This window comes from Molothrus aeneus, chromosome 12 (genome assembly GCF_037042795.1).
Source record: "Molothrus aeneus isolate 106 chromosome 12, BPBGC_Maene_1.0, whole genome shotgun sequence".
Taxonomy (NCBI): Eukaryota; Metazoa; Chordata; class Aves; order Passeriformes; family Icteridae; genus Molothrus; species Molothrus aeneus.
In genome coordinates this window covers 12,023,297-12,045,449 of record NC_089657.1, presented here as the reverse complement: position 1 = coordinate 12,045,449, position 22,153 = coordinate 12,023,297, and the positions used below count along the sequence as shown (strand labels likewise).

The 22,153-nt window shown below is 47.8% G+C and overlaps 1 protein-coding gene across 1 annotated transcript in view; it reads left to right on the top strand.

The window, feature by feature from the left end:
• NCKIPSD (NCK interacting protein with SH3 domain) overlaps positions 1-22,153 on the top strand; it is a 49,993-nt gene that overhangs the window by 23,955 nt on the left and 3,885 nt on the right. The window contains exons 4-11 of the mRNA XM_066558371.1: positions 3,112-3,199; positions 5,305-5,930; positions 10,758-10,928; positions 12,084-12,170; positions 13,520-13,658; positions 18,825-18,905; positions 20,110-20,238; positions 22,045-22,137. Coding sequence (XP_066414468.1) covers positions 3,112-3,199; positions 5,305-5,930; positions 10,758-10,928; positions 12,084-12,170; positions 13,520-13,658; positions 18,825-18,905; positions 20,110-20,238; positions 22,045-22,137 — 1,414 coding nt within the window. The remainder of the gene's footprint in view (positions 1-3,111; positions 3,200-5,304; positions 5,931-10,757; positions 10,929-12,083; positions 12,171-13,519; positions 13,659-18,824; positions 18,906-20,109; positions 20,239-22,044; positions 22,138-22,153) is intronic.

Genomic DNA, 22,153 nt, shown 5'->3' with positions numbered 1-22,153 from the left:
TTTCTTCCACTGGTTATGCAGTAGCCTAAGAGGAGACCTACTGAAATCTAAACTTTCTCACTAGCTCCAGAGGAGCAGAGGTCTTGGCATGTGCTTTTCATTGCTTGGGATTTTCAAGTGCATGTACTGTTTGCATCTGAAAACCTAAGCAAAATTTGAGATTTCCTCTCAGTGGTTTTGCTCCCAGGACTGAACTGGCTGCAGTAGTTGGTGAGGGCATTTGTGCTTCAGCTCCTCCACAGTCAGCATAAGGTGGGAGGCTGGGGCTGCTGCCATACCAGCTGCCAAGGGTGGAGGTTGGGTTCTTGGAGTATTTTAGTCAGTCTGCTGCATTTGTGCATGCTCAGTGAGTTTGTGATGCTCATCTCCAGAAACCTTTGCTACAGACCAATGTGTCTGTCTTGGCAGAGTTTGCCTGGAGGAGGTGGTGGGTGGGAGATTGTTAATTTGGTTTATTGTTTTATTATTTTGTTTAAAGGGTACTACTATAATAACAGTGCTCCCAGGAGTCAGAGTGGTGATGTTCTCTGCCTGCTTGGCTGTAAAGGGAATGAGAGTGTTGTGGTAAAGTCAGCTCTTGTCTTTGAGCAGCACAGGGAGCACAGCCTGCTATCAGTCCTTGAAAAAGAGTAAAGGACAGGCAGCAGATGTGTAAAATCTGTGGATTTGAGGAAGCTCACAGTGCCCTAATAGAGCCCTGGGGAAAGGGAGAGTTTTAACACAAGCCCAGTTGCTTCTATTTAAACCTTTGGTAAGGTCCCTCATCTTTTCCCCTCTGGACAGGTGGGATCTGAACTTCAAGGACTCCTCTGTGGTCACCTTGTGCATGGCAGCTGCACAGAGGAGGGAGGTTTTCCTTTGGGGATTTTGGTGTTTTACATCCTCCCGTTGGCCCCAGGCAGTGGCTAGGATGTGGGGTGGAGGGAGGGGATGGCCATTGGTTACACCCCACAGCTCCTGATCATGTGGCTCAGGCAAGCACAGGGAAATTCCTGTGATGCTTCATGTTCTTCTTACAGCCACTTGTACTGTGGTGTGTGGCTGTCTAAACTGGCAGGGGCTGAGCTAGCATTGTCTGTACATCTATTAATTTAAGCACCAGCCTGTGATAACTCTTAAATTTGTGTGGTAAATTTGGAAGCCATGGAAATACTCCAGAATGACCCAACCCTTGCTATCTCCAAACAATGTCATGCATCTGTGCTAAGCTCTGAGCCTGCCTGGCTGCTAAATCCCACTGCCCCAGTAATCGTGGCTGTGCCATGCCAAGCAGCTCCAACTCGTGCTGTCAGCTCCAGCACTCTGCAGACAGAGCTCTGCTTTTAGCACAGCTGAGCTTTCTGGATTTGGGGCCAGCCTGCCAACCATGGCAATGCAGAGACCCCTCCTGATCTGCTTGACCTCTCTCAGCTGTGCAGTCTCTTTTTGGACCAACACAGATAATTTTTGAAGCTGTATGCAAGTATTGGATAGCATTCCACCCAGAGAACAATGTGGGGTGGATTGACAGGAGCCGAGTGTGCAGGCAGGGAGTCTGCAGCAGTGTCTTGTGCTAATTCACTGGCTGAAGGCACTTGTAAAGGGACTTTTTATATGGCATGGTATAGGGTTGGATGTATTTGGTGTTGGGTGGGAAAGGGACTAAGAGATCCTTTTTTAAAAGTCTTTGTGTAAACTGCTGTCTTGACTTGTCTAGTGGATCTAGACACAGGCTGTGAGCACATGGTCAGCTTTTGGCATGGAGTTGTGAATATTTGAGGTGGCTTTTGAAGGTGTTCTATTTATAGGAATATCTTTGCTCCCATTTCAGATGAAGTTTTTGCCCTTCCTAGATCTGGGGGTAAAAATACATTTCTCATTCTTTTTCTGCTGAGCTAATGTAAGATAGAGACCCTTCAGGGGCCTGTCTTGGATTTTCACTCTGGGGTGGCAGAGTGGCAGAGCTCTGTGCCCTCAGTGGTGTTTATATAGGTCTATGCAGCAATGACAGGGCACAGAAAAACTTCTCTTCTGGGGCTAAACAAACCTGGAAAATTTTCACTTGTGGTGGACTGAATGTCATTGTAGCTTCCAAATGGTTGAAAGCCAGGTTACCCATGGCATTCAGGCTATCACCTCCTTTCCCTTCCTGTGCTCCCCTAGGAAGTTTGGCCACAGACAGTGATTGCAATATCTCATAAAAGCAGAGGCACATTTGAGGCAGCAGGCTCTGAATCCCAGCAGTCCTGAGAGGTCCCAAGCAGAGTCTCCTGGCCCTGAGTTGCTGGGCTGTGGGGACTGGTGTAGTGATGCAATACGGTCCCACCTAGCTTGGCTGCTGTGTTCAGTGACGCTCTGCTGATTAGAGGTTAACCCTGAGGCTGCACCTCACTGGAGTAACTGTGGGTGAATGTGATATTGGTGATCATGGTGTTTAGATCTGACAGGAAAAGATGAGTGTAGGAGTCTGGGTCTGGGGCTTGTACACTGCTGGCTTGGCAATCCTAGAAGGAGAGACTTGCACAAGAAACCCCAGATGTGGAGAGTTAATGCAACTCCCTGGCAAAGCTTTTCCCAGTGTGTCTTGCTATAGGTAACAGAGTATTACAGAGGGTCAAACCCTATTTTCTCCCTGCATGAGCAGAAATAACTTTGAAAGCATGGAAAAGGCACTTACATGTTTGCAGTCCTTGGCTTTGTCTTTCTGCAAGGGTATTTGTAGCTGATGTAATGGATCTCTCCAGAAGAGTGTGTAAATACACACTCTGTTTGCAGCCTCTGTGGAGCTATTGAGAGTAATGTGGAGACATGTTAAGTGTGTGGGATTGCATTTGGAATAAAGGAGGAGTAAATGCTTGACAGGTCTACACGACATATGTGCCATGTGCTTCTGAACACAGCAATTAAACAAGGGCTGCTTTGCCTGTCATGGGGAGAGGATGAAGTCAGTTTGAGTCCTGCTTTGTTCTTCTGGGAGGCTGTCCATTAGCATCTGTCCTCCTGAGAAAACTGCCCCAAATGACAAGAGAGATGCAAGGACAAATCTACACATGCACATGAGAAAGAAGCCTTCATAAAGAGAATATGTTTATTGTCAACCTCCTTTGATTGCTCTGCAATCTCTCCTTACAGATCCCACCACAGGCTCATCGTGCTGCTCCTGTCACCCCCCCACCTCCAGAGAAGCGCAAGAATGCACAGATTGCTGCTCCCATTAAAAGTAAGGACAAGCTACTCTGCAGGTCTTGGGCATGAAGCAGACACTGGATGATGTAACAGCCATGAGGCCTGAATGCTTCTGCTTTGTGCTTAGATGAGCATCCTTATGCATTCCTTGAATTCTGATTATGGTTTATATCCTTACAAATATATCTATGAAATGTATACAGCCTGATTCCTATAGGTTTTAATGCTACTGGTCCTGAGCTGGTGACCAGTGCTCCTTCAAGCCTGTTCTGATTTGGGAGGGTCTGAGCAGCTTGTAGATGGGTACCAGGTACAGCATCCCCCTGCTCCTTCAGTGCCTGTGGCTCTCCAAGGAGCAACTCTCTGCCTGCTCATGTGGCTAGTCTGGCTAGTGCCCTGAGTCAGTGGTTTAAGATCCTTTTTCTCCCACAGACACCATGACTGTCTCCCAACAAGGCAGAGGGAGCATTCCCTTGCAGTGTGTGATACTTTACCAGGGGAGCTCACTGGCTTTTAATGCAGTCTCAACTTCCAATCTGCTGAGAACTTTCTTTGTACAGTGGTTGGATTTCCATTAACTCAGTGTCTGGTACCTGTAAAGAGCAGTAATAATACCAGGGACACATCTGCCTATGTGCTGCCCACAGGCAGAGGAGCTGCTAGTGAGAAACACTTGAGGGCAGGACCATGGGGTCAGGGCTGGAGCTTCTCCATCTTCAGCGTGGTTGGGCTGACAGAGTAGTGCTTATCCTTCTGACTTGCTGCCAGCTTGCCCAAGTGCTCTGCTGTGCTGTGACAGTGATGCCATTGGTGACACTCAGCCCATTTCAAGCCCACCCGTGTCCCCTTGTGTGGAGCAGGGCAGAGCTATTGACTTGCAGGTAATTGAGACCTGGGACTGGCACCAGCTTCCTTAATGGTGCTTAATGGTATTGAGCCATTTTTCACTGGAGTGGTGGGAATTTGCAAAGGTCAGTTTCCTTCAACTCATTACTTAAAGAAGCATAGGGGGAGCTATGAGTCATGAAAGATCCTCTGTGAGGAGGAGGAAAAAGGGGGATGCTGAACCTGTGTGGGAGTGAAGGGCCCAGTTTTTCTGCCTAGGTGGTGTTTACTTTGGGAGGAGTGGTGGATGGTCTGGTGGAGGGCTCCTAGCACTGATGGAGCAGGAAGGGTTGGAGTTGCCTGTGGAAGGGCAGCAAAGGCATTTCACATCAGTCCCACTGCTTCTTCCTTTGGGCATGTGTGTGGGTAACTGTCCTCTGTGAGAGCTGAGCTCCTCACGGGGGACAGCTCCTCTCCCAGCACTAACACCAGCTGCTCTTGGGAAGCTCCAGCTAGCCCACTGTTTGTCCAAGTAACTGTTTTCATAGTCAGGGAAGAACTCGGATACATTTCTGCCCTCTAGAAACTAATGGATAAGATTAACCAAAACTATATATAAGACCAGGTTAAAGGACAGAAAAATCTTAATATCTATTTGCTTGTTGTGGATTTTTTCCCTTGGAAGGTGGGACTCCCACTGCTAGAGCTAGTCAAAACTAGAGGTGGGGGGAGAAATACAGTAGAGCAGATAGTGTGGAGGCTAGTGAAATCAGTGGGTGCCAGCAGGGCTGCAGGGCTCATGATCAAATGCTGGGAGAGTGCTGAAAGGGAGGGAATAAAGAGGTTGTCAGTCAAGTGTTTCCTCCACTGTCAGTGCTAAGCGTGAGGTCAGTGCAAGAGGGAGGTGCAGGCTTGTGTATGAAGCCTTCTGTGTCTTGCAAATCTGAGGCACCATCTTTCAAAAGTGAGGGCTTATGTCCTTAACACAGAGAAAGCCTAACCCAGGGGGAGAAGACTTCTGTCCCTTAGTTCTGTCCATTTCACCCTCCCTTCCCCTGTGTAAAACACTAAGCCCTTTGAAGGGTATTCATCTCCGCAGAGTAGCTTTCCCCTTTCTAAAGAGGTGATTGTGTGGGTATGCTCCGGAGAGAGCTAGTAGAATTTTGCTTTGAGATAAGGGAGGCAGGAAGAGGAGTTAAACTGCTCTGGTCAGATGCACAATGAGCCTTTTAATGGACTGTGCTGTAGCAATTTGGGTTTTTTCTCTTTTCCTTTGATGCTGTTGCTAAGGCATGTTTAATTGTTCCCTTTCAGATGCTGTTGAAATTATTCCTGGGTCAGCTTCTAGTGCCTCCTCTATAAGCACGACATCCCTGGATACCTTGTACACTGCTTCTTCTGTGTCCGAGAGCGCTCTCCCCACAGCCACCTCCAGTCCTGCCAACACCCCACCCCCTGTCCCGAGCCGGAGCGTGCACACCACCATCACCCGCAACCTGGACAGCGGCTCCGTCTCCCATTCCCGTTACGGGACCTCCCCAAAGGATACCAGCAAATCTCCCCAGTCCAAGAGGAATGCCCCAGCTCCGCCAGCCGAAGGGGGGACCCAGAGGTCCCACAATGTGGATGGGGAGAAGACTTCTCAGGTAAAGAAAACTGCCCCGGCCCCCCCTGCAAGCCTGGATGCCTTCAGCAACCTCTGCCTGGAGGATAAGAAGGCAGCTGGGGTGGAGTCGCTGCCAGCAGAAGCCGGTGGCCTGGTGGCCTCCGTGCCCAAGACAATCGGTGCGGAACTGATCGAGCTGGTGCGCAGGAACACCCACCTCAGCTACGAGCTGTCCCGCGTGGCCATCGGCATCGTCATCGGCCACATCCAGACCTCTGTCCCTGCCACCAGCAGCATCATGGAGCAGATCCTCATCTCCGTGGTGGAGAGTAAGGTAATGTGTGTCAGGCTGGAGTGGGGATGCTGCTCACCACCTCTGAGCATCAAGGATAAGGTGTCATGAGCTCAGTGAGCTCCTGATGTTTGGGATGAGAAATGCAGTGAGATCCCAAATGGAAAGGTGCTAGAGGGGGGTAAACATCAAGCCAGGGGAACCAGGGGTTTAAGCCGGGTCCTAGTACTGTTAGCAGAGAAGTGGGAAACAGGTGAGTTTATTCCCCAGGTGAGCTGCAGATGTACAACATAGCCTTGAGTTGGAGCATTATCTTGAGCTTGTTCTAAATAAGCCTTATGTCAAAATAATCCTATCTTTCTCCTTCTGCATCAGTCATTGAAATGGTGAAGTGCACCTGGGCAGCCCTCTGCTTTAGCTGGAGGGATAATAAATTTCAGCTCCCACTTGCTCAGTGCAGCCCTGAGGGGTGCACATCTTACAGACTTCTAAGATTGGAATTCCATTGCTAATAGCAAGATTATAATGAACTGTTTGGAGGCATTTGAATACGGAGGACTAATGACGTTCAGATTTTACATCAAATCATAATCTGGTTGACTGTTTGTACTGAATAGAGGGCCCTATAAGCAATCATCAAGTCTCTATGGCCATAACCCAGTGGTTAATTGCTTCCTTCTCCAATAACAATGCCCTGTCAATGTGTGATCTAGATTCAGCAAAAAAATTTAGCTGGTTCAAGCAAATGTTCTGGCTCTGTCTTGCATGGTGAGAAGTTCAGTTTTCTAGATTTGCACCTTGTCCAAGATTTGAATATTTTTTTTTATCATTCATACCTGTACTCAGGACACAATAAGCTTAATTCCACAGAAGTTATTTAGTGCCAAGTTTCTGCAGAGTAGATTTGAAAGCCTCAATTTCATGGCCATTGCTGCAGACCAGCCTGAAAAGGATGGGAAGAAAGTGATGCTGGTGCAGGGAATAGTATGGATCTTCTGGTAACTGATATGATATCTGTCATCTAGGAGATCCGTGGGATTTTAAAATGACCAATAATATATGGAGACACAGCAGAAGATTCTCTCCCATCTCGTAATACCTTGTCATACCTATCTTGAGCAGTACTGCTTTCAGAAGGAGAGCCTGGATGGGTTTGCACAGTGCTCAGGTGTAAATGTTGTGGATGTGGGGTGCATTTTTTCTCAGTGTCCCAGCCAGATGATACAGCTCTGCTGATAGGTGGGGGCCTGGTCCCAGGTGAGGTTGTTCACCTGGTGCAGAAGACTGAACTAGCTCTGACAGCTGGAAGGGTGCTCATGTGTGCTTGTGGGGTGGCTGCACTGCTGCAGCTTCACTAGTGTGGTTTAGTGGTACAAATTATTATTGTTGACTTTGTGTTGTTCGTTATACCAAATCATTCCACAGTCTCAGGGGTTTCTTGTAGAATTGTTGCTGAGTTGTCAGTTCTAGGTCAAGGAATTTTTTTCTTTAATTTGTAGCTTTTGAAATCCCTCTACTCCCCAATCCATGCAAATACATGGCAATTCATCTCTTGCATATTTTTCAAGGCTTTTCTTCTACTCCCTAAAACAGGGTGAGATATCAGCTTTGATTTAAAGCTTTGGTCTGCTCATAGTAGATACCATACCTGCTTCAACCTTTTGTATCATGTTCTTTAATTAGCTATATCCTTTCTATTATTTTGCAGTCTTAATTTAAAGTCAGCTCACTGGTTGACTAAATCTGTTCCAGAATCCCTTACCTCTCTTCTATCCCCAGTGCCTTCTGAAGGTTGAATAGTACTTCCATCTTATTTACCTTGCTGCTCCTCCAGCGTGGAGTCTGGACAGGCACGTGGTTTTTTTAGAGAATAAAAGATGCTGGGACAGCATCCTGCTGCTGCTTTTTGAGAGGTAATTTGAGACTAAGTTGGGGGAACAGCAGAGACAAAGAGGGTGCTGAGGAGCTCACACCTGAGGAAAGATACTTCAGAGGTACCAAACTATTTGGGATCTGCAGGAGCAATCCTGGCAGGTTGCCTTCCCTGTGCCAGCATCTGGCCTGGCCTTGGAAATGGTCCCTCTTCTTGTCCACGAGCTAGCTCCTGATAAATGTCACAGTGACCGCGTAAGATGCACAAAGGAACTGAAACCTCTTTTCCAAGGCAGCATTGCAGTGACTGTCCAAACTGGAGCTGGCTTTCATGGGAACTCACTGAGGAGCGTGGAGGTCTGCATGTGTTGGGTCCAGTGTTAGCTGTCTGGTTTCTGTGGATAATGTTGTGGGAATGGTTTGCTGCCCAGAGGACAGAGGAATTCCCAGAGCAGTCCCCATGAAGTGTGTTTGAAAACCTGCTGTATGATTTTGGGGCTCATCTGGAGGGAAGGTGTGTGTACCCATGGTATTGGTGATCCACTGCACTTGCTGGTGGGGTATGGGGGGAGGGAGGCAGGGGAAAAGAAGAAATGGCCAGGACAGCAGCTGGGTTTGCATGGCAGATGTGGCCACCTCTGAGCAGTGTGGGTATGATAAAGTTCCCAAAATGGTTTTGGGCTGCTCAGGAAGAATGAAATCCCTGTAGCAGCTTGTTCTGTTGGGCTGGGGGCAGGGAACTATTTGAAGCAGCAAGATAATGTAAAGTGGCATTGTTAGAAATACTGAAACCTCCTTCTGCTTATGGGCTCTCCAGCAGATTCCTGGAAATGGCCATATGATGATGCTGCATGTTGTAGTAGCTGCCAAGATGTTTAATAAGCAGAGACCTGATCCTGGTGATGGGAGGGCTGAGAATGGTGCTGAAAGTGCACTGAGACAGTGTGAGGTGTAGTTACATGGTCAGATGGAATAGCTTGTTAATGGATTGATCTCATCCAAGTCCATCCAAGCCTGATGCTCAGTGGAGTCATTAAGGGCTGCAGATGAAGGATTGGAGAAAGTAGATTAGTGGTAAGATGCTGAGTAGAGGGATCATTAAAATGAATACTCATTAAAATGGTCATCCAAAAAGAGTCCCAGCAGTGGATTGAGGTGGGACTGGCCCTGCAGTGCTCCAGTGAGGAGGATGTAAGGCACATAATGGAGAACCCTCTCCCAAGCAGCTGGGACACTTGAGGACAGGCAGGTGACACTGAAGTGCTGTAGGTCCTCCTAAGGAGAAGCAGGGGGGTGGCAAGATGAAGCAAGTCTCTTAATGTATTTGCTTCTGATAAATCACCATTCAGAGGGAAATTCTTATGCTAGTACTCAGCTCCTGAAAGCTGTTGTGCTCTCTTACAGCTGGCTATCTGCTTTTCTGCTAGGCCACCCACAGCTTCCCAAAATTTCAAGTGTGGACAGAGGCTTGTGTTAAAACTGCATGCTTCTTCCTTCATTACCTGCTTGACAGAAATTATATAAGAAGCAGCAACAAGAAAATGTCTTTATTTTATGACTGAAGCATGGACTTGAAGTCCTAAATTAGTTCATATCCCAAAGCAAATGACTAACAAGTCTGTATCTAATAGAGCAGGCAAGACATTACTGTTAAACATGGAGTGTTTCCCAGAGAGGGCTGGAGGGTGGGGATAGGCAGGAAGGGTGCAGCTCCTGCACTTGGCCATCCATGTGCAGGTGTCACAACTGGCACAAGACGTGGGCTGTGTCTCTGTGCAAAATCCATCTGCTCTGCTCCCAGAGTGAAGTCTGCCTAAAGGCTTGTGCCCCTGCCTGCACAGCCAGCCTGTTGGAAGGACTAAGACTTACCTGAGGTTCCAGGTTCCTGGCTGGTAAGTTGTAAAGGCTTTTTCTCACTGAGTGATCATGACTTGTTGCTGCATGTGGTAAGACAGCCTCATCCAAAAATTTTTAGGAATTTGGTCTCAGTGAGTGGGTTTTCCCTGTTGTTTGAATTTCTCTGTTTGGTTCTCTTCCACCTCGCTGATCTCCTGCTGCTTGTTGTCACTGCTGCCAAACCCTTGTGTAGGTAATTTAAGCTCTTTCACAAATTAGTCCTTACTTCTCTTAATAGTGCCTGGGCACCTCACCTGTGATCAGCTCAGTTCCATGTACTGAACCCCCCCTTCTTGCCTTGCTTTCAGGAAACCAAGTGATTCATGTGATATACTTAGGTCCTAGAGGCTTATCCCAAATCCCAGAGCACAGCGGCTGTTCAGGTGGGTTAAATGCACCCTCACCACTCCCCTCTTTCTTGAAGGAGAGGAAGAGCAAAGGAAAGGCAACTGAAGAGTGAGACCTTCATGGCAAGGATTGTGTGTGAGGCAGAAGTGGTGGGAATGCAGTTGACAGCAGTTTGAGAATGGACTGTGTGCAGTAAGGTTTACTGGGTGGCCACACACTTCAGAGCTGTAGTGAACAGTGAAGCTCTGCTGTTCAGAATGAAAACCAAAGCAGCCCATGATGAATTGGTTCCTGTTCTTGCTGCAGAGGATCCAGGCCTAGAGCAGCTGGCATGGAGAGCACCATACAAGAGCCAAGAATTCAAGGCAGATGTGTCCCTTTCAGGCTGGAGGGATTGGGCAGCAGAGGGAACAACTTCTGCCTGAAGGCAGTTGTGCAGTGTGGTGGTCTGCTGTCCAGGACATGTCTGTTGCACTGGGGGTGCTCAGCTGCTGCCTGGCAGTGGTCCTGGCCCACACTGGGCTGGTTTGGCTTTTCCCATTCTCAGGATGATTTCCAGAATCTACAGAGGGTAGAGGTTCCAAAAGTATGAGATCTGAAATAACATGTGTCATAAACTTACTGGTTTTATACTGCCAGCTCTTGACTGAATGAGGTCAGCTGGCAGTTGTGAGACAAGATTGCAGTGAACAAGCACCCAAACAAGAGCCAGCTGTCAGGGCCCCACTAACCAGTGGTTTTGCTGTCGTGCAGAACCTGAGTGCGGGGCTACCCTCGGGCCAGATCTGCCACGATGAGCAGCGGCTGGAGGTGATCTTTGCAGATCTGGCCAGGCACAAGGATGATGCTCAGCAGCGCAGCTGGGCACTCTATGAGGATGAGAATGTCATCTGCTGCTACCTGGAGGAGCTGCTTCGCATCCTGGTGAGTAAATTCCTCTCTTTACAGGCAGACCAGAGCAGACAGTGCTGGTGAAGCTCCTTTTTTTTACCTCCTTCACCCCTGTGTTGCCACTGGATCTACTGTTTTGGGGGCACAGGTTTCTTGTGCATCCTTTAGTGTCAGTAAGCCCTACCCTTCTCTGTGGGCTCTGCAGTGCTCTTGAGCTGCCTTTACTCTCCATTCCACCTTACAGAGCTGTTCTGAAAAGCATTACTAAGCTGTTCATGGTACTTTTGGTATTTACCTATCACAAGAGGATATAAACCCTCACCTCCAAAAAACCCAACCTGCCACAGAAAACTTGGAAGTCTCTGGTGAGGGTTGTTGCACTCCTAAGCCCATTTAAAACATCTTCCACTTAAGATATCCTCCATTGCTGGGAGGTACCTGTGGGGTTAAGCTCATTAAATGCAAAGAACATTCTTTGGTTGCCTTGAAAGTGAGTTTTAAAGCTGTTTTTGTGAGAAAGTATAAATCATCTCACACATCTCTGCATACAGGAGAGGAACCTGCCCATGCTGAGCAGCAGTGGGATTACTGTCCCAGCACTCTCACTAGTATGTACAAGGCCATCTGTGTCCAGGGATGATTTGGGAACTGCCCTCAGTGCAGTGGCATGGTCTCTGTTAGGGGTTCTGGTGGGGTTTGCTCTGGCACTATTTTATAGTCCTCTCCAGTTCTGGAGAAAACAGGTACATTTTCTGTTATAAATGCCAGGGTCTTTGTCACTCTGCATACAGCCTGTGCTGCCTGCTGTGGGCCTGCAGGGCAAGGCTGAGTGGGATTTTGGGCAACCATTTCCTCCTAACTTGGGGATAGGAGAAGATGCACTTCTCAGGATGGGAGCAGGGCTGGAGCTGCCCTGTGTAACTGTGGGGTGCTCTCAATCAGGTGCTGTTTGGGTTGTGTTTTAGATATTTTCAGCCCAAGACATGTTCTATGGCAGAAGCATTTCTCAAGAATGCACTTTGATGGTAAAGAGTGATGGTTCTTGACCTGTTTCTGTGCTCTGCCTTCAGTTTCTTTGTGAGATTTTGGGGCTACTGAGATCTGATAGCAGTGGACTCCCTCGAGGCCCTGCACAGGCACCTTCTGCTTTGATGTGTCACTGGGTTACCTGTCAATTCCTTCTTCCAGACAGATGCAGACCCAGAAGTTTGCAAGAAAATGTGCAAGAAGAATGAGTTTGAATCTGTCCTATCCCTTGTGGCATATTATCAGATGGTAAGGTGGCAAAATGCACCAAATGTCTTTTTAAGATTTCCTTGAAGATGCACAAGAGCAGGGTTGGTACAATGAATGTATATAAGATGTTTCCCTTGGATAGGGCAGTTCTGTGGTCTCACTGAAACTTCAGCATATCCCTTTGAGTGCTGGCTAATTTCAATGCTGTGCATGAAAGCTGTGTGAAAGAGCAGAGGATGCTGGAGACTTTGAAGCAGTAGCTAGCATTTGGCAAGGGTAAAGCTTGCTGCTTTTACTGGCCCAATGAGGGACAGCATTGCCATCACTGCTATCTAGAGGAAGGAATTCAGAGGATGCCTTGGGAGATCTGACAGGCTGTGATTGCTCTTCTTAGTTGATGCAGTCCTGTGCATTAGTAAATAACTTTGATTAGGAAAGTAGTTAATGAGTAGAAACCTTTGGAGTGAGGAAGGAAATCAGTTTAGAGGAAGAAATGGAAGTTTTGCCTTAAACACCTATGCTGTGTTGCTTTTCCCCCCTCCTTCCTGGAGTGTTCTGTTTTAGGACTCCCCATCTTGTCCCTACGTCCCCAGCTACAGCACATCAAGTCTTGTGGCATTTTGCTTTCATCTAGCACTTGTGTGTCTGAACCCAGATCTCAGCATTGGGGGGCTGTAGCATAGCTGAGAGCAGGAAGGCAGGCTGGGCAGTCAGAGCCTGCTGACTTTCACTGCCTGCTCTTCTCTGTCCACAATTCCAAGGAAGCCTGACCAGGTAAGGAGCAGTTGGGTGTCCTGTCCTGGCTGCTGTCATGCCCAGTGCCAGGGCTTGGCTCTCTTGTGTTCTCTGAACCCTGGAGTTGTTGGCTGAGGGTGGAGTATGCAGGTTACCTCAGCTTTAGAGCTCCTGCATGGGAGGAGCAGGCTGAGTATCATCTTTGCTGGAATCCTTGCATGCCCCAAAACTTTCTGAAGAGAGCTTGCAAATGTTACCTTGTCATGAAACCTTAATGAGAGCAGTGTTCACAAAACCTTAGCATGCTCAGAGAATCCTGGCTACCCAGCACATTCAGTCTCTTTGCTGGGGACAGGTATGGGTTGTTGGTGTGTTACCAGATTTAGTGGATGATGTGGGACATCTCAGATCTGAGCTCTGGCTGCCACATGCCCTCTGACCACGCGTGCCAACAACCTGTATCCAGCCCAATTGTGAACATTATTGCAAAGTGATTCCTGTACTGTTGCTAAAAGCTTTTAGAGCTTCTGGGTTCATGTCACCCTGGGGAGGTCTGTGGCTTCCCAACAAAAGGAGCTTCTAGAAGCTGTGTCTCTGCCTTAGAGTGAGCCCTCCTGTAGGACATGGTTTGATGTAACCAATTGGTTTTGCAGGAACACAGGGTGCCCTTGCGCCTGCTGCTGCTGAAGTGCTTTGGAGCCATGTGTAACCTGGATGCTGCTGTGATCTCAACGCTGGTGAATTCTGTGCTGCCCATGGAGCTGGCCCGGGACATGCAGACCCACACACAGGGTGAGCCAGAGCTGCTGTTCCCACAGCCCTGGGATGTGTGCTCCCATCACATGATTTGCAGCAGCAGCATGGACCCCCATTGCTTGGCTGCTCCACATGCCTGGGGGAATGGTGTCTGGTTCTAAAGTTATTCATGTTATTACCTCTGTAACTGGGAATGCACAGGAAGGGATGTTTCAGTCCAATGGTGCCAGGCCCTCCAGCTCTTGAACATGCCATTAATGATCTGTGTCACTTCTTGTAGATGTCTTAAAACACTGTTTTGAGTTGTTCCAGTTTTGTTTCATAATGCTGACAAGAGACACTTGCAGATCTCAAGGAAGATCTCTGCATTTTCTTCAAGAGTTTGTTTTGAGTGTTCTATACCCAGTTTTTGTGATGTTTCATTGTGGTGAGTGAGATGTGTGCTGGTTAAAGCAAAGGGCCTTCTCTCCACCACTGTGCCTAGAGAGATGGTAGTGCTGTTGTTAGCATTGCAGTCCTGGTCCTTGTGGGATAGTGCCATGGCCCACGTTTTCCCAGCTCTTTGCTTTCCATACTCTCAGGCTTTGCCCTCATGTTTCTTCTGTTTAATCCTCCTCCATTTGTTAGGATGAACTGTCCCTGCTACTAACAGAAATGTCCTTTGTGCCCTCAGAGCTCCTGCTCAGCCCAGTGTCCTTTATTTCCAGGCAGCCAGAAGGACATGCTGGCAAAAAGCCTAAAAGTAAGGTGAACGTGTAGTAATACTCCTCAGAGCTTCCAGCTCCCCACACATGCCTGATCTTGGACAGTCACAGCTTTGCTCCCCATTTTGAAGCCAACCTGTAGGCTACCAGTAGTGGCAGTGGCATATTCCTCTTAAAAGGACATGAAAATCCATTTTCTTATGCTAATTGTGACCCACAATTAGAGTAGCTGTTGAGTGACCACGTGGATCAAATTAGAAGAGCCTGGTGTTTGCAGCCTTGCTGCCCTGATTGCAGTCTGTTAGTTTGTTGTGGCTGTCATGGAGCTGTGGAGGGGTATAATTTGGTGATGAGGCTGTGTAGGGCTTGACAGGTCTGTAGAGAGCAGGGGCTGGCCCATCCATTTTATGTGAACTGAGTAAATGTCCTGGATGACCACTGTGAACGTGCATAATAGACATTCCTGTCCCAGCATCCCACCTCAGATGAGTCCCTGCCAACCTGACTCTGCAGGGCAGCATTAACAGGGCTCATCTCATGTCTGCCCATGGAAGGGGCTATGGGAGATGAAAATCAATCCTGTTGCAGAAGGCTTTGCACTTGTCTCTGCCTAGATGCTTTGAAGTGCAGGCATTTCAGAGGTGAGGAGGGTGGCATTTCAGGGCAGGGGGAAGGGCTGGTGCTGTGGGACTGCAAGTACTACTCCTGTGCTGGCTGTGCTTCTTCTTTTGTTACTGCTGCTTATAAATTCTGTGCTGAGAACTTACACACTCTTGGTGTTTAATCTGGTTATGTCTGAGAAGCATCTTCTCCAGGCTGAGGTTTTACTGCCCAAGAAGCAAATGCTGCTTAGTTATGGGACTCTGACTGTGCTCCTGCAGCAGCATTTCTCCTGATTTTGTGCTGTCATTTATTGTGCCTCCATCATTCATTCACAAAGACTGTCTCCAAGTGAGCACCCTGTGCACCTTCCCAAACAGGGTTCTGTCTCCTGCCCTGTTCCTGAGCTGTCTTTGTGCAGGCAGAGTGGGCTGGTCACCCTTCTTACTCCTTGCTGGTAGCAGCGATGCTGTGTTTTGCCTGGGGCTGTGTCATCCCAGACAGCACAGCTGATTCAGCCTCTTGGTGGGTGTGGAGCTTTGAGCTCTGACCTGTGTGACTTCTGCACACCTCTGCTGATCTCCAGGTAGGCTGGAGCAGGCCTGTCTCTCAGCAAGTCCTAGCTCTGCTTTGGGGTCCTAAAAGTAGGGCAGTGGAAGTGGGTGAGAAGTGGCTCTACTGTGTCCTCTGGGCTGCCAGTCTGCAGCATTTCCCTTTCCCTAGCATCATCTCAAGGTGAGGAATTTTTCCCTCCTTGCTGTAAGGTGGTCCAGTTGAAGGGTGAAAAGCTGCTCCTCCTTTGCTGACAGACCACTGTGTGGATACAGGAGCCTCACAAATCAGTGTCCTCATCCTGTGCTGCTTTCCTTGTGCTCAGCTTTATGGTAGGCACTTGTGCAATGGCATCTGTGCATCATCCAATCCTCTCAGCCTTCAGTGGGGCTGCAGGGGGTAACCATCCTTGGCCAAAATGTGTCTGTCCTTCAGAGGTGTTTCAGGGCATTAGTAGTTCCTTCCTGCCATGCTGGTGCTTTACTGCTTCATGTGCTGCCAGCAAATGGCAAGCTTGTGTGAAAACATGACCTTGAATCCTAGAATGACTTGAGCTCATTTTGGTACTAAAAACTGGGGACTAGCAGCTGATCCGTGACATGCTGTGGAATAGCTAATCCCTCCTGTGGGTGACTGCAGCCAGGGCAGTCAGTGCCAACACTACACAGCTGGGGAGCTGGAACTGGCTGCAGCAGCTCTGTGGGATCCCTCCTGACTTGTTATTGAAGAGCAGCTGGGGCAGAAGCTCTGTCTGTGGATGCTGGGTGCCTTTGGTGAGAAGGGCTTTACCCTGGGACTGATGCAGGCATGTTGGCTGCTGGCCAGTTCTTCTGCAGATGCTTGGGTCTTATTGCTTCTAGACAGCTCCTTCCCTCTGCTGCAGCTGGCCTACACATCTGTCCATGTTAGAACACCTTATAATAAGCCACAGCAAGACAGAATTGGCCAGAACAATTCCAAAGAAAACAGACAGGGATAATCCAGCCTACAATCATGACTTTCTCCCTTGTTGCAGCACAGTTTACATGCAAGCCAGCTGTCAGGCTCTTCTCCCCTCAGTCATAGACAATTGTGTCTGCTTCCAGTGCCCACATTTCACACTGCTGTGTTTAGAAGGTGGAAGCAAGGTTTTCGAAGGCCTCTGAGAAATGCTTTTACATTATACATGATTGCAGTTTCTCACCACTATCTCAGTTTTGAGCAATGCAGGCTGGTAAGCAAACAGCTGTATCTCTCCCACCTGTCATGGCTGCTTCAGTGATGCTTTTCAGTCTGTTGTCAGCAGTTCCTCTGCTTCAGGAGAGCTGCATTGATGCTGCCTAATTTCTGACAGCCACTGGTGCTGCTCTGTAAGGTAAAAACCAAAAGCTGTGTTTTGACTGACAGTTACTCTGTTCTTCAGCATGGTGAGTCTGGGAGTCTTGTCCTGCTGCAGCTGGGATGCTCCCTAAAACTTGTAGAGCCTATGCAGTGTGAGTGTCCTGGGTTCATCTGGATTTGCCCCAAGTTCAGGTTTCTGGCTGGTTTCAGCATTCCTTGATTTGTCATCTTTAGGGAAATAGAACAAGATTTGCCTGCTGGTCATGTAGACTACTGTCAGCCAAGATGAATGGACATCAGTTCATGGCAGATGGACCAAGGAGGTACAAAACTAGACTCTTCCATCTCTAGTCTGTTCCTCCATATTTGCTACTGCCATGTTTATCACTAGCTTCTGGCTCTGTTTTATTTCATTGCTGCTGATGTGATGAGGGAAAATGTTTTGTTGACAAAAGAAAGCCTTTCTAGGAGCATGAAAACAGCAGCTCCCTGTGTCTACTACTGCAGTGTCCTTCCTCTGAGACCCAGCTCCTGTAGCCATGGAGGGAAGAATGAAGAAATCATGTGGTGAACAGTTTGTCAGATCCCTTTTCTGCTACAGTCTGCTTTGGCATTACTGTCACCTTATAGCTGAGAACTTCTTATATAAGAAGTATGAATTATATTGAAGTCATTAAATATCCTCCCTCTCTGTTTACAGAGAGTAAACAGCAGTTTTCAGCCTTATTTTGCTGCCACATGGTCTACAAACTCTTAATCTTGTTCATACTGTAGTATCTGCTTAAGCTGCAAATGATCTATTTTTACTCCAAGTACTTGCTGATGGAAAACTGAGGCATCGTATGGAACTGTGACAGTGTGAGTGTGCTTTGAGTGGAGAGGCATTGCTGACAGAGCTGCCTTTCCAGGGGGCATGGGGCTGGAATGACTCCATAGCATTTTCCCCCATGCTGACAGTAAACCTGAGAGCTGCCAAGTGTTGCAAGTCCTTTGGCCAAGTGCAGGAGTAAGTGGTGACATTTAAGGCATCAGCCTGTGCAGTCAAAGCCAAACTGCAGGGTGCAGAGGCTTAGAGATGGTGGCTTTGTGCATGGAGAAGTGAAATATCTTAAAGGGTTTGGAGGGGGCACTGGAACTGGTGTGTATTGTGCAGGGCAGCAGTATGGCCAGGAAAAGCATCATAGATTGAAGAGGCCTTTTTCTCCTCTGATGAAAAGTAGCTTTGGTCAGTTTTTCATAATTACACCTTCAGTTTCCTTGTGCCCCAGGGCTCTTTCTGGCAGATGTAGCTGAACTTTATTTAGCCAGTACCTGTGGTAACCTAAGTAATACTCATTTTCCTATTGCCTTCAGACTTGCTGAACTGGATAGAGGCCACATTTGATGAGCCATTAATTAAAATTCAGGAAAGACACTGGCAGGGGTTCTCTTTGGAGCATTCACATATAGCTGCTGCCAGCAAAAATTGTGTTGGACGAGCAGGCTGTGGGATGTATCAGTGCTGGGGGTGTGTGGCCTGGGAGGTGGGCAGATGCACAGCCTGAGCAGTGATCTGCTCTCCCCAGGGACCTCTTATACCTTCAGGCAGAGCTGAGGTAGCAAAAGTAGAGCAGTGCAGAGATGGTAACAAGCAGCATGTCTGGGGGTGGTGTTGGTTGGAACAGGCAGTATTTTGGGCTGGCCAGATGGATGCTTTTTCTGGGTTCAATAATTACGTAACTATGGGATGTGTCCTGGGACTGTGCAGGGGAGGTTTTTAATTATTCAGATCAAGTTTGCCCAGATCCTCTGAAGTAGAGGGGAAAAAAATAGAGGACTCTTGTTATGATTATTTTTAAATTGCTTTGGAAACACACGGCACAGAAGGCGTGTGCTGTGCTAAAATGGGGACAAACACCCTTACTGCTCAGTCAGTACAGGAATGAGGAGTGGTAAATGCCTGTATGAAATGTGTGACTTCCCAGCTGCAGCTGGGGAAAGGTTTCACATCCTGGGAAGAACTAATGACAGTACCTTTGCCTTGCAGATCATCAGAAGATGTGTTACTCTGCACTGGTGCTGGCCATGATGTTCTCCATGGGGGAGCCCCTGCCATATCACCACTATGGTAAGAGTGGTTGTGCTCATGGCAGAGCTGGTGATGGGATGTCTGGGGCATGCTGGCAGACACAGGAAAGGGGCTTCTCCTGATGGCCAAGGCCAGGGAGAGCTCAGTGGAAGGCCTAGCAAGAGTAGGGTCTGTTCTTTACCAATAGAGCCTGGTGGCTGAAGCACACGGCTGAGGTGCCAGATTTGCAAAGAGCAGCACAAATCTGGGTTAGAGCAATGGAGGACTGAATGCCATGCTGCAGGCAACATGGATTTGCCCATCCCTGTGACTAAGTGGAATTTTGTTTTACCTCTGGCCTGTGTGAAAGCACACACCTCTTACTTGCTTTGGAGACTGTCTGCTGATGAGGCTGAGATCCCAGATCCCTACACAAACACCCACTAAGGCTGTGAGCTGCATAATGTGGCCTCTTTCTGGTCTCTCTTCTAGTAGGATAGTGCAGCTCTCTGTAGTTCAGGCTCTTAGGGAAAGTGGAGATGATTAAGGGTATTGTGGTCAATTACAAAGTGCAAATAGTCTCCCTGTTTTATCCTCTGTCCTTTCATTTCAGCCAGAAAGCCCTGCCCACTTCTTCCCACGGCTGTTTTGTATTTGGGAAATTCTGGGCTTAATTTTCCTAGAAATGCAGTAGAGATTTTTATAAATATCTCGTCAGCAGCTTTACCTTAACCCTGGGTAAACCTGTGCAAGATTTAAAGTGGTGCAGCAGAGAATGGAATGAGCCTCTACACCTCCTGTTTTTCTCTCCTTGTGTAACTCTGACAGTTATTTCCTGCAGGTGGACTTATTTGCATGAGCTCCTGAGCTTTCCTAATAGCTGAATTGAAAACTGGGTTATTACTAATGATCTAGGTTATTAGGGGTTTTTTTAAAAGAGATTAACTGAACCAGTGGCCAAGAATGCCAATATCTTCCTACCTTGAAGCCTTCATTGGTGGCATTGGTTCTGCAACAGCTAGAGCAGGATTTGGTGTTTTGTTTACTCAAAAAAAAAATTTCCATTTGGGGTACCGAATTTCAGCAATCCCCTGCACTGTGTCTCACACAAAGATGCTTCAGTGGTCTGTCTAGTCCACTTGAAGAGCCCTTCATTCCCCAGAGGCTGACACTAATGGTTTTTAAGAATAAAAGTGGCTTGGATGGTCCCTTGTTGCTTGGTTTATTTTCACTGTGCTGTAAACTCCCCTTTCTCCTTGTGCAGAACATCTCAACTCCCAGTTTGTGCAGTTCCTGCTGGATGTGATTGAGGACGGGCTGCCCTCAGACACCACTGACCAGCTGCCTGACTTATTTGTCAACGTCCTTCTGGCCTTCAATCTCCACATTCCAGGTTGAACTGCTGCTGCTCTGCCTTGGCAGGATTTCAGTGGGCTGGAGTGAGAGTGTGAAAAATGGGGAGGGAGAATCTTACTGGGTCTTGATGGTGCTGTAACCACCAAGCAGCTCTCCTAGTCTCTGGCACTACACTGGGTTTAAATATAGTGCAAAACCTTAGAGGAAAAAATGGTCTGAGAGCCCCTGCCCAGCAGTTCTGGGCAGCTCAGTGGATTTGTCACTGGGCTTCCACAGTGCCCAGTCAAAAGAGTTGTTGGGGTGTACTGGCAGAGCATGAGTGGGGTTACTTTATAGGCATGGGTGACCTGGGAGAGAAGATGCTTCAGTGGGCATTTCTCAAAACTAGCTCACAACAAAAGTCCTCTGCCTTCTGCAAGTCTTGGCAAAGCTTCTGCTTCCCTGTCCACACTGTCTGAAGCTCATTCAGTGCCAAGTTGTTGAGGCCAGGCCCTTCAGCACTGGCCTGAGATGTGCTCTCCCCTCCTTGCCCTTGTTTCTCTCCTCCCTGCCCTGCTGAGCTCCACGAGGACAGACAGCAGATCAGGTCTTTAGGGAAGAGCATCTTCCTTCTCTCTGCCTGCACATTTTGAAGCCTGTTGGAACATTGGAGTGTAGTTCCAGGTCCTGCTAAGAGAGGCCATTCCTTAACCCAGTCTCCTGTTGTTCCAATTGTCTTTAGTTAATTATTTACCCTTGATCTACTTCATGACATTATCCTTGATTTTTTGGAGAGAGGGGAGGATAAAGCAGCAACAATATGTCCAGTAATTTACCTGTTATTTTGGGTTGTGAGTCATTAAAATGCTTCTAATTTCCTGTGAAAGTTGAGTGCTCAGAAACTGATTAAGTATATCTCTGCTGCTTTCATTCATTACCCCTTCCCACACTTACCCATATCCTTGCTGGCTACTGTAATTAGGCAGTAATGCATGACAGGCAGTGTGTTTCTGGGGATTATTGCCCACCTGGGGCATAGCTGAGAGCAGTGACTTGTTCTCTGATGCTAAGAACATGTTAAATGATGTTCACATTGCTTATTGGTGGATTGAATTTTTATCCCTATGTCTGCAAGATTCATCTGTCATGCAGTGCAGTTGTACAGCATTAGTTCAAAACCTCTCCTAAATGCATATTATATTGATGGCCTTCAGGATCCTGAAACACTCTGCAGCCTGTGAAATATTACAGGCCACAGAAATAGCCACACTGAGCTGTTTATGTGATTGAGTGTGCACACTCACACACAAAAGCTCTGCTAGGGTAAATGTATTTTTCAGCTAATCACTCCCAGACCAGGCAGGGGGACAGTTCCTAGAAGTCTTCAGCCTGTGCCCTTGTACAGTGCTGAGTGCTGGGAAAAACTTTTCTCTTCTGGGATGCTTCTTAGGAGAACTCATAAGACTCTAAGTTCCAGAAGGGTACTGCTGATAGGAAGGAAGAAGGTACCAAAGAATGGAGCCCTTGGCTGCAGAGGGTTGTGAGCAGAGGTAATGTTTGACAACATAAAGCCTTTGCAAGGTATTTTCCCAGTGTTTGGCTGGCAAGTTGGGAACCCACACATGAATCAGATATATGGAGAACCCACCAAATTGCAAGTGTTTCATGTGCTGTTTCCATTTTATTTTGCCTTCTCTCTCCCTGCCCACCCACTCTGTGGCCTGAAACTTTTTGTAGCCCTGATAGACTCTGGTTCCCCAAAGCACCCCAGAGTATTGATGTTAAATAGGGGCCACCCATTGTGTGTTTTTATCACCATGGTCTTCAGGAGAAAAGTGAGAGGCTGAAGGGGTTTCTTTTTTAGTTCCAGAACACAGTGTGATCATGACTACAATAAGCAAGCACTCCAACGTGAAGACTTTCACAGAGAAGCTGCTGCTGCTGCTGAACAGAGGAGGTGAGAGTGTGTGTGT